At 45.8% G+C, this 12,640-nt stretch overlaps 1 protein-coding gene across 13 annotated transcripts in view; it reads right to left on the bottom strand.

Annotated features, from left to right (window-relative positions):
* The window catches only part of RIPOR1 (RHO family interacting cell polarization regulator 1), a 97,513-nt gene that overhangs the window by 36,944 nt on the left and 47,929 nt on the right, over window positions 1–12,640 (bottom strand). The window contains exon 1 of one of the 13 annotated variants that reach the window (XM_083752220.1): window positions 9,625–9,810. The exons of 9 other annotated variants lie outside the window; for them this stretch is intronic. Coding sequence is in view for 2 of the 4 variants with exons in the window: in XM_083752224.1 (XP_083608350.1) it covers window positions 6,455–6,473 (19 nt within the window). In the remaining 2 variants the exon portion in view is untranslated. Of the gene's footprint in view, window positions 1–6,454; window positions 6,685–9,624; window positions 9,811–12,640 lie in introns of those variants that run through there. 3 more of the 13 variants (XM_083752229.1, XM_083752224.1, XM_083752216.1) reach the window with 3 other exon arrangements.

Below are 12,640 nucleotides of genomic sequence, written 5' to 3'. Positions count from 1 at the left end.
CATGAACTCCAGCTTCCCCCCACAACTATTCATCTGCAGTCTCTGACTGAAACTAAAACAAAAGAAATCCACATTCTGGGAAGTGCATATGGAGATTTTGTGCACATCTGCACTGACTGTGGATGGCCGTCACAAAAGTTGGTTTCCTGTTTCTAGAAGCATTTTGGAGTGATGGCATCACCGATAAAAGCAAACCACAGAAATGGGGAAAGACTTTGGAAGGAAAAGGCAATTCTCTGTTTAGCAGAGGGTAGCTGTAATTTTAAGGAGCGTGTGTGAGGTATCTTCATGTCAAGCAAAGCCAAGATGCGTACGGGTTAATGAAAGGGCATGCACGAAAAGGGCGACTGGGAAAAGGAAGAGCAACAACAATTGGAGGAAGTGGTTGCTTACCCGTCAAGCATCTCAAAGGAGGGTGTGCAAAGCTAAGACGCTTGGGAAGGGCTCTTCCTGCCACACCAAACAAGAACCTGTGATAACTGAAGCTGTTTTCTGCAGAGTTCACTTCTCCAGACACTGCAGGGTTCTTGAGTCTGTTCTATTTGGAGATGGAAGAAGTGACCTCTAATCCCTATTCAGCTATGAGGTTTTCAACCTTTTTGAGTCCATGGCTCCCTTGAGCAACTACATTCTTTCTGTGGCACCCCTGTGGGGCTCAGGAGCCCAGTTATGTCACCCCTTGCCTCCAGAGCTGGCAGCCTCTCACTCTTTTTTGAACACCTTCCCTTGTGGAGTGTTCCCTCAGACTCCTCTCCTTGCAAGTTCTCTGGGCAGCTGCCACCCCGGTCTCTGAGCTGCGCCCCCCCCCCCGCTCCAAAGAGAGGTGCCTCCTCACACTGCCCCACAGGGGCCTGGGACTCGTCTGTCTGTTCCCAACAGCAAGGGCTGGTATATTGACTAGCTGGGCTCCCTCCCTCACTTGCTTGCTTGCTTACTGCAAGGCTGCCTCAGCTCCTGGCAACCAGCACCCTCTGACCAGTACTAGAGGCACCATTCTCCTGGGGAGCTTGTAGTCAGGGCTGCTGCAATAAACAGCTGTGCAAGCCTTTGGGAGGCAGAGATGCAAGAGGGCACCAGAGGAGGGAGGGAAGGAAAGAGGGACAGAGGCCAGTGCTGCTTGCGGCACCCCTGACCATCATTCAAGGCACCCTAGGGTGCCACGGCACAGTGGTTGAAAACTACTGCATTAGCTCTTTGCTTCAAGTTTTTTCCAACCATACAATGGGAATACTAATGAGCAGCCTCTTTGGGATTCCAATCATGACATACATACAGGCTGTGAAAAACTCTGCACAAAGAAGTTAGTAAGAACCATCAACACCAGCCCATCATTTCTCCAGTGGAAAAAGATCCCAATACAATTGTGCAGTGTGTTCTGATCAATTTCTAGGATAATGAACCAAACCTCTCTTTCCCACAGCTTTGGCCACTTTATTACCCTTCATCTGAACATGTACATTTTTCTAGTTGTTTTAAATCTCCACGGTACTTCACATACATTTTCTCAGCCATTCTTGCAAGTTTGTAAGGTGAGCAAACTAATAGTTGTCATGAAATAAGATGGGGAACTGCAGCTTCCACGGGGAAAAGAGAGTGCAGGAGCTTGAGGCATCACCCCACCATGATTTAGCCGTGGCTTCTGAACCAAGCCAGTAAGCTGCCTCAGGCCATATTGTGACTTCACAGCTAAAAGTCAGATATGTGAAATCAGATACTTCCCAGATTACACAGGGTTAAGCTATACACTAGATTCAATACAAAGCTTTTTTCTTACACAGAGGTAAGTGTGCAGGCCGGACATGGTTTGCAACAACAGCTCATGGAGGAGCGAAGCTTAATACTTTCCTCCCCATCCATGCGCAGCTGTTATAAATAGCTTGTAAAAATTGAGTACCCACTGGCACCAACTGGGTTTTATTCCGTCACTGGGTGTGTGTGAATTTCCTCCTGGTGCCCCTGCCATCTGAAATGAGGCAGGAAGAAACCAGGGAATGGGCCTTTTCAGTTAGAACACTCCATTTATGTTATGCTCTCCCTTGGGAGGCTTGCAAAACACCCATTTCAATCTCCTTTCAGCGCCATGTGAAGACCTTTAAAAACAACAATCCAAGCCTTTCAGACAAGTTTCCCCTCCTGGAAATTTATGCTGCAACGACTACTGTTTTTCTTTTTATGCAGTGTTAATTTTTATAACTTGATTTCACTGTGCTTTGTTGTAATTTTATTGTTATTTGGTTGGGTGCCCTGAGAATATATTATTGAAATGTGGGGTATAAATGCAATAACTAAGTACAGCATGCCAACCTTCTATTCCTGTCTGTATCAATTAAACGCTTCTAGTCCTTATACCAAGGGTTTCACCTTTACTAATCAAAGCAGTTGGAAAACTTTGGTCTCCTTCACATACTCCTTCTGAGATTTTAGGAGCCATTGCCCACCACCTTCAAACCTGTATTTGTAGCTCACTGTTTAAAACAAAAGCTTGGATCCTATGAGACTGAACTTTGCAGTTGTCCTGCCTTGGATACAGGTTGCCCTCTCCCTGAAGTATGAATTGCATACGGCCTCTACTGCACAGGTCTTCACACCGTCCTTAAAAACTCACCTGTTTCCAGTTGCTCTTTCTTAAGAGTATCAGCGCTGCTCATTTTTTGAGATTCCTAAGTGGCTCTAAACTGTTTTCATGAAAAGAAATTGCAGAATGGTTCTTCTATTCTATTGCCTTTTAGACTGCGGTCTTACAATTGTTTTAAGACTGCCTAATGTTCTCAGCGTATCTGACATTTTGTTTATCTAAGCCAGCTCATGAAGGTTAATTCCCTACAAAGTGGCTGAGGAATACATATATAAAAGCAAACACGCACAGCAGCTATGCTATCTATCCCTTACGTTCTGCGCAACATCATGCATGCTGATTAGTACCATTTAAAAATAAAAATTAAAAATTAAAACTGCAACATGCAGTAAGAGTTGTAAATTCAGGATAGACAGAAGATTGCATTTCCTTGTGCGATCTATAATAAATCCAGTTGAAATCCAGTTGTGGTGATGGCTACTGGTTCAGAGGACTTTAGAAGGGCATTAGACAAAACCATGGAGGAGGAGTTCTTCAATGCCAGTAGTTTGCTGTGGTCGCAACAGTGGGGGAGGGCCATTGATGGAGGACTTCCCAGAGGCATCTGGTTGGCCACCGTGGGAAAGAGGACAGTGGATTAGAGGGATCTAGATATAAACCAGAAGGCTCTTCTTATGTTCTTACGCCCACCTGACTTCACACAGGCACTGGCGAGCCAGGAATGAACCACATCCCCACAGCAGGGGAGCTGGCTAGGGCTCCCTGGCAGGCAAGACTGGCACCAGCCCTCCCTGCCAAAGAGTCAGCCAGCAGTTCAAAAGTGCCCCTGCCGAGGCCTCCCCAGCTGCACGGCATCCGCCTGTGTTTATTTCTGGGTTCTCATTATCAGTAAGTAGCAATTTAAAATGGAAAAACTGTGGGAGTGTGGCGGGGCGGAAACCTTAAAGCGATCAACTCCTAAGACACAAGGAAGAGAGCAGCGCAGCAAGACAGACATGCTGCCATGCGGGGAAGGTTGTGAGGGAGGCTTCCCTACTGCCTATAGCGAGAAGAAGCACAGCGCTTGCCACTGCCAAACATCTGGCGCAGGAAGCGCAAGAGATGAAACCGAAGCACTGTTTGAGCTCAGCTAGTGTGGGGGTTGTGGTCAGAAAGCAAACCAAAAGAAGGGCAGAGCAAGGGCCATGTGCACACTTACAAAAGGAAGAAAAAAAATAGTCAAAACTCTGTGACAAGAAAAAATTATTTCTGAGACCGCTATAGATCAGCAAATGTTTACTATCCAGCATCGTTTTCTCCACTAGGGATGAGGGGGGCCAGCTAGCATTTTTACAAGAGTCTCTTACCATGAATTTGATAGCTGGTATTTTAATTCGTGCATTTTATTGGCTGTATTATATGTTGTGTGTTTGTAATCCACTTTGGGCCTGGTAACAATGAAGGGTAGGATAAAAAATTCTTAAAATAAGAACCCGCCCCCCTCAAACCTGGAGCTGGCCCCACATATGGATGTCACACTCTGATTGCCCCCAACTTCGGAAGAGAGGGCAATAGCAGGGGTTAGGGACTTCCTTTGCGATAGTATCTTGGCTGGAGAGTTCATATCTCCAGAAGGATTAGTCAGGGACAAATGCTACTAACGTTTAGGCACTGTGTTAATTTTCATTATTATTCTCTTCCCCACTCAGCATACAGTGGTGTAGTAAACCATGTTTGGAGGGCTGTGTTTTGAAGACAGGAAAATGCTTGGACAATGAAATGTAAGGAGTGAGGAATGAAGAGAGCATAAAATGACCAGTTACTGGAGGTGGAATTCTGTCATTTGACAGTCTCTGCAAAGTAGATTGCTCAGTCGGCAGAGCATGAGACTCTTAATCTCAGGGTCATGTGTCTGAGCCCCATATTCGGCAAAAGATTGCGGCATTGCAGGGGGTGGACTAAATGACCCTTGTAGTCTCTTCCAACTACAATTTGATGAAAAAGGAAATGGGCCAGTGGGGATTAGGTTTAGGACAAGGGTGGGGATCTGTGACCCTTCGGATATTGTTGGATCTCAACTCCCATCAGCCCCAGCCAGCATGGCCAGAGGGCAGGAATAATGGGAGTTGCTGCATTTCAGCAACATGAGGAGGGCAACAAGTTCTCCACCCCTAGTTTAGGAAGCTTCTAGTTACAACTGCATGTGCAGTAAACCAAAGACTCAGATCAATTGTTTTCCTTGTTCCTCAAATAAATGTTGTTACGCCTGAGTAATTGTCAGTGAAACCCACACTTAAAGAGTTTGAAAACCTACTGCCGATACCTACACCTACACAGTGCTGTTAGCACAGAAAGTACGGCACAGCTATTTGAAACATTAATTGTGGCGTGTCAGTGTTATTAACACTTGCTCCATGGTCATTTCAACGTTCAATTTAATTACTAATATTATTTTTAAATGTTTTGTTTAAGCTGTCCTGGAGACCTTCCAGTCAAAAGGCAAGATAAAAATGCTGTAAATAAATGAATGAATTTAAGGCACTGAAGCCCCTATTCTCTGTTACCACCAAATGAAAGCTATGTTGTTTAAAACAAGACATTTATAGCATTAACATCATCTCCAGAAATAATGATGGTCATCCAGTAAGACTTGTGGTTGAATAAGGATTAAAAATTATTCTTCCTTAGTCTAAATTAAACACCATTACTCCAACTCTTTCCTCTCTGACCCTATCACTACTACCATCACCATGCCTGTATCCAGTCATACCTCTTCCAACCAATCACTGCCTATTTGTGAACACCTTTGGCAACCTCCCAACTATCCTGCCCAGTACTTAAAACAAAACCAGGAATGAGGCCTGGCGAGTATCACCAGCACTCCCACAATACCTCAGATCAGGTCAACCTATATATTAGGGATAACTGAGCAAAGGAAGAGGAAGAGAACGTGGCTCACATGTGAGCACTAGGAATATCTTATCTGCTTACAAAACAAAAGAACAAACAAACAAAACAGGAGCTTGAAAGCCAGGTTTCACTGCCACTGTCTCTGCTATGTGGCCCCAGGCCTACTGACTCACTCCTTAGCAAATACTGGGGTGCAGGATGTGCAGCTTACAAGACGATAGAATCTCCATCCCAAGATTCAGCCAAGAATGAGCAGCTTTGCGCCCTAAATCCAAAAAAGCAGAAATGAGGCATCCCTGAAATTCCTCCAGAGCTCCAACTCTATTCTCCTCTAGTTTACTGATTTATAACTTTTAAACAAAACCTTTTTTCCCCCAACCACAGTAACAAAATTCAAACAGTACCAAAATACTACAATCCTACAATTAAACAACAGGCCATTAAACAAGAGACAAAGTTAGTAACTCATATGCCACAGAAAACAAGCTTTTGACCTGGCACTCACTTAGCCCGGTGCACTGAAGAGAGAAAGTCACTACTGGCTCACCTGGGTGGTCCCTATCTCCTCTCCAAGCTTTTCCTTCCTTGTTATCCACTGGGATTTACGTAGTTAAGAATGAGCCATGCAGGCAAACATCCCACCTACTGCCTTGTCTCAGGTTCAAAGTTTGTCTAGTATTTAAGTAGTGCTTTAAAAGTTTTCTAAGGTCTTCACATGCATTACTGGAGCAATCCTTAAAAAAATAATCTTATCCGGCTGCCTAGTCAGTTTTATCATATTGCACATTTGAGGGTTGCTGAAAAGCTGTAATTTGCCTGAGGCCATGTCCAGACTTCATGGCAGAGGTGATATTTAAACCAAAGACGTTCCTGGCTTACAGTTCGACATTTTTCAGCCTGGAACCTCCTTCCCAAGATTTTAATTTTAGGGATCCCACCATAATGGTTTGGATGTCAGGAAGAAAAGAGGACATATTCTGAGACCATTACCTTTGTATTTCCCTTTCATCTTGAAGCTGGGGTTAATGCATCACCCACACTGAAGACTGGAGCAAGGCCTTGAGTACCAGTGTTGCTTGCTCTCATCCTTATCCCATGAAATGTGGCAGGGACAAGAGCTCCCAGCCAGCCAGCCAAACAGGGCAGTGTGTCTCCTCCCACACTTCCCTCCTCGCAGCCTGACATCACTGCAGTTCCTGCTGCTCCCAGGGTGAGTCAAAGCCACACAGCCATGGAGAGGCAAGAGAAGGAAGCCCTGCCTCTGGAGGAGGCGGGGAAGAAAGAAGACACATCAGGAAGCCAGAGAAGACTGTCTAAGAACTTCCAAGAATGTCAACCGCTGGGCTGTTTTTCTCTTAGCCAAAATATCACAGCCTTGGAACAAGAAAAGAAGCCTTCATTCTTTCAGAACCCAAAGCTTCAACATGAGGTCCACTTCAATTTTTTCTTAGCATATATAGTAGTAAATGCTATAGAACTTATGACAAAACCCAGCCCCCCAAGCAGTAGAGCATCTGCTTTGCATGCAGAAGGTAGGGCTGGCAAAACGCAGGTGGCGCTGTGGATTAAAGCCTCAGCGCCTAGGACTTGCCGATCGAAAGGTCGGCGGTTCGAATCCCTGCGGCGGGGTGCGCTCCCGCTGCTCGGTCCCAGCGCCTGCCAACCTAGCAGTTCAAAAGCACCTCCGGGTGCAAGTAGATAAATAGGGACCGCTAACCAGTGGGAAGGTAAACGGCGTTTCCGTGTGCAGCTCTGGCTCGCCAGAGCAGCGATGTCACGCTGGCCACGTGACCCGGAAGTGTCTCCGGACAGCGCTGGCCCCTGGCCTCTTGAGTGAGATGGGCGCACAACCCCAGAGTCTGTCAAGACTGGCCCGTACGGGCAGGGGTACCTTTACCTTTACCTTTAGGGCTGGCAAAAACTCCTGCCTGAACATCTAAAGGACTGTCATCACTAATCCATGTATGCTGAGCAAGACGAACCAATGATATGACTCAAGTACAGTGGTACCTCGGTTTACATACACTTCAGGTTACACACTCTGCTAACCCAGAAATAGTACTTCAGGTTAAGAACTTTGCTTCAGGATAAGAACAGAATTCGGGCTCCGGCGGCGCGGCGGCAGCAGGAGGCCCCATTAGCTAAAGTGGTGCTTCAGGTTAAGAACAGTTTCAGGTTAAGAATGGACCTCCGGAAAAAAATAAGTACTTAACCTGAGGTACCACTGTATAAGGCAGCTTTCGGTGTTCCTTTATATGACCCCAAGGTGAGTCCAGAAATGCATGCAGCTATGTGGATTTTTCTCTCTCTTTTACACACACACACACACACACACACACACACACAGGCACACACACCAGTAATACTACCCATTGCACACTACCCAGTTTATTAGGATCAGCTGACATATCCCACTTCATCTATATAAATTTGTAAAAGACAACAGTAACTCTTAACGCCTCCTATCACTTCACTCCCTTGCCAGAGCAGAGAGTTCTCCAATTAGCCTGGCATTCGAGAAGGTGTCATCCTAGAGGTGAGACTTTGTGTCCCCCCGCAACTAACCTGTTCTTTGCTCTGCCCATCCCACCCACCACTTTAGAGTGACCAGATGCAAAGGAATTTACAGATCTACAGCACTGTATTTAATAACTCACTGGATCGCCCATGGCAACCAGAGATTCCACACAGGGGAGTGAGTGGGTTGGCAAAGGGGAGGGGGTGGATCTCTCCATTCCTCCTCCCACCAGCCTCCACTTTGCTTCCTCTGAAGCCAGCATGGGAACCAAGTCTGTCTCTCCTCCACCAGCCTGTATAGCAGAAGGCACTTTCTTTAACAAGCCTGTTGAGAAGCTTCCTCTCCTCTGTGGTCATCATGGAAACAAGCTACTAATTTCCTTAGCAGGTTAGTAAAAAACACTGCATGCTAATAACTTTTGTGGGCTTATTTACAAGGCTGTTTAAATAGCTACATAAGAGGCGGAATGTTTACAGAGACAGCTTGTCATGTAGGAGTGAGAAAACCACACCTAACATTTCCCCCCTCTACACAGCTATTGAAGATAAAGGAACTCTGCCTCCGTAGCATCTGGTCACCCTCTTTACCTCTCTTTCCTTCTTTAAGAAAAAGCCCCAGTCAGTCACCGCCAAACCACAGCCCACTCATGCAGCCCACCAACTGAAGACCAATCCCCCATATCTTTTTAATAAATGAATCTCTGAGCATGTCTAGATTGCCCTAAACACAGTGATTATGTTCTTCATAGCATACACCCCACAACTCTGATCGTGCAGCAAGTTGCCCATGTAAAAAGGGACAGGTCCCAGCCAAATATGAATCTCCACACCTTCCTCTTTGCAAATTAAACCACCAGTTCTGTTTCCTTATGGTCAAGCAAAGCTGTGAAGCCCCAGGCTTTGTTGGAAATGTCACTTAGTGATGCACCCAAGACATGACTATGGGTCAGAACTGAAGGGACACAGTGCCTGTTTGCCTGAGCTCAGCTCCTTCCCTGCATCTCATACACACACCTTCATTTCCACATTCTACCTTATGGCAGAGAATTAGGTCTGTGATACAAAGAGATGTAATTTTGAATAACAGTGCCCTTGGTTGGCCTTAACAATCTGGGCAGGTTATAGTGAAGAAAGGGGAGAGCTGGTCTCTTAGCTATGGTCTCTTAGCACAGCTATTATGGGAAGATGTCAGAAGACAACAATGGGGTACCACTAAACCTTACCCAGAACACAAAGGCAACACCCAAATCCTTTCAAGTAAAAGCTTTTGTCATCCTGTAAAAGGAAAGTTCTCTCCCTGGCTGCCTTCCTGTACTATGGTATGAAATAGCTAATTAAATGGCCACTTTTACTAACAGGCCTTCTGCTTATATGCAGCACACAGCAATCAACCTAGTGTCCCTCTGCCTCCAGGGGCTGGAAATATATTCTGGTGCTACAAAGTGCCACAAACATCCCTAGTGCAGCTTTTCCACAGCTAGCAGCATGCAAAACCCATTTGAACTCCAGCTAAAGCACAGTCGCCTCTAGCATGCTAAGCCAGCAGGGTTTCTCCCTCCACATATCACCTTGGATACGCAAACATCTACCCATGCCCCAAGTTTCCAGATGAGCTGGCACACCTCCACAAACCATGCGCAAACCTTTAAGTCTTGAATCCTGCGGAAAGAAAGCCAAGGCCTCACCAGCTGCCTACACCTTTTCTGCGTGAGTTCAGATTTAATCAAAAGTAGCCTTTCCCAAGGAAATAATCTTGCAAGGTGGAAAGCCCCTCAGAGAGCTCACTGTTGTCCGGAAGTAGCACAGTTAAACTCAAAACAGGCTCCTTTGAGTTCTTTGAAGGAGTCCCCTCTACTCACTCACTCTCTCTCTCTCTCTCTCTCTCTCTCTCTCTCTCTTATTCACTCATGGCGCCATCTGTAGGGTGGTGATTGCATAACGACAACAGCTAGGTATAAGTAAAACTTACAAACAGCATGTTTTTGAGCTCTCTAGAAGTTTTATTCTTATATTTATAAGATACCCACATTCCAACCTCCTATCCATCATTGGTCACATATAGTATAAAGAATTATTCAGGTTGGATGCAAGAATGAAAAAATGAAATTATTATTTTCAGGTAATAAAGAATTATTCAGGTTGGATGCAAGAATGAAAAAAAGAGGGCAGGGAAGGAAACATTGTTTTGAGGTGTGATGAAAAAGGCAGAACTGGCAGTTTGAGGTGAAGTGGAGGAGGTAGGCAAATAAATAAGATGAAGATTTAATTAGGCTGGACCAGATACCCTCAGCCTGGCACCCTCCAGACATTGCTGGACTCCCAGTTCCCATCAGAACCAGCCAGCATGGCTAATGGTCAATCATCTGGAGGGAATTAGGTTGGCGAAAGTATGGGTTACACCAGGGGTCAGCAACCTAAGGCCCATGGGCCGGAAGCGGCCCACAGAGATCATTTGACTGGCCCACGAGCCACCCCCAAACCGAGCTGCCCGCTTGTGTGCTGCGCTAAACCAGCACAGTGCAGCATGGAGACTCGCTTCCGCAGCACCGGAAATCATGTCTGCATAGACACAGACACCGAAAATCACGTCTGTGCACGCGCAGATGCCAAAAATCACAGGTGCGCATGCATGATCTGGCCGACGGAGGGATCTATGCAGGACCGATCCGGCCCAGGCAAGATAAACCTTGCTGACCCCTGGGCTACACCATAAAAGGTAAAGGTAAAGGACCCCTGACAGTTAAGTCCAGTTGCAGACGACTATGGGGTTGCGGTGCTCATCTCGGTTTACAGGCCAAGGGAGCCGGCATTTGTCTGCAGATAGTTTTTCCGGGTCATTCAGTGCAAAACAATTCTCATGTCACACCAGAGTTTATTAGAACAAAGTAGAAACGACACCTCTTCCTTTGAAAATAAAAGCCTGCAGATACTATCAGAGTTGAGCTCTATAAGGGATGCACTTAAATACCACCTAACTAATCTGTCCTGATAACTAGCCCCCTTTTGTTGACTTTTTGGTGAACATATCTGGTTACAAAGGAGGAGTGCCAGAGAAGTACATGGGGATGGAAACCAGGAGCCCCTCGCCACCTGCCAGATCTCCGGAAAGCATAGCCTGGACCTTGCCTGCTCAATGTATCCAGGACGAGATTTCCTCCATTCATCAGATTTCAGCAAAAAAAGGAAAGGCGTTCCCTCTCTTCCTTGAATCCAGCCCCAATGATAGAATATTCCACTGTGATTCAGCAAAGTCCATCGCACTTCCTGCTTCTGTGCGCCTTCCTTTTAAATAGCCAGACAAATAACAAACTGGAAAGGTGGTGGTGGTGGTTGTTGTTTTTTAAGGCGCCTTAAGTTCTTGTACCCTCATTTCCTCTGCAGCCTGTGTTAGCCCAGCTTTCTTCCTCCAGTTCCCAAGTAGAGTTCAGTCCTTTCAGTGTGGATCAAGGAGACCCTGATTCTGCTCTACAAAGCCACCCAAACAGTGTGTATCATCAGACACCTCATTGGCCACAACAAATTCACTCCCAAAGCCCCTTGTGAAATACCAACACAGAGAGAGATCCATTTGGCCTCCCATCACAACCAATGACCCTTTCCAACAACGTGCCCTCAACACCCCAAATTTGACCTGTCTGTCTGATGCAGATGACTGGGTGACAACATACCAGTCAGACAGGTATTGCCAGCTTCATGGTAGCACGTGCAGCACTTCTGTATAGAGACAGGTGCTGAACACTTGGAATTCCTGTTCCGCAGCGGATGTTGAGATTAGCCAAGTTCAGGACAGAAATTCCTGAGTGATTACGTATGACCCAATCTGTATTTTGGCATTTGGTAGGATGTGGAACAAGACTCAGTGTGCCAGACCTTGGTAGCTCCCGGACTAGAAACAAAATGTATGTTAGTATTTCTGTTATGGGTGTGTTGAGAAAGTGAGGGAACAGCTGCTATCTGCTTCCAGTGTCTTCAGGAATGGCAGGAGTTAGCGAACCACCCATTTGCAAGCTGATAAGTTTTTCAGTTACTAAACGGAAAAGAACCTTACATACATTACACGAGAAGAGCACTTCTCAGCTATAACATGCAACATTTTCTTGGATCAAATCAAACACACCCTCTGAAGCATACTCTTTCTGTGATCATACTAACCGATGGGAGGACAGCCACAGATAGGCCTATTAGCCCTGACAGCTAAATTGAACCTTTATGTTCAGAGGCAGAATACAAATGAACACCAGTTTCTGGACAGCAAATGGCAGTGGAGGGCTGCTGCCTTCAAGCCCTGCTTGTGGGCTTTCCAGAAGCATAAGATTGGCAACTGTGTAAGACACAATGGTGATGGCCTGTCTAATCCAGCAGGACTCTTCTAATGCAATAAACTAGAATACTAGGGGAGGCACGTGCTGATTGCATCCTGCCTTCCTGACCTTTCCCAAGCCCAAGCATCATCCAGAAGAACATGGAACCTGTGGCATTTCACATATTGTTGGATTCCAACCCTTAACAACTCCAGCCAGCACAGCCAATGACAAGTGATAGTAGAAGCATGGTGCAACAACATCTGGAGGATCAATGTCTTGGTATAAAAATGTTGATTCTGCCCCCTTACTATCAGTAGTTTACTTATTACGGATTTATTATTTATTTATTATTTCC

The sequence above is a fragment of the Podarcis gaigeae genome, assembly GCF_964106915.1.
Source record: "Podarcis gaigeae genome assembly, chromosome: 8".
In the NCBI taxonomy this organism is placed as follows: Eukaryota; Metazoa; Chordata; class Lepidosauria; order Squamata; family Lacertidae; genus Podarcis; species Podarcis gaigeae.
The sequence above is the reverse complement of the archived record's forward strand: the minus strand, read 5'-3'. Positions and strand labels throughout refer to the sequence as shown.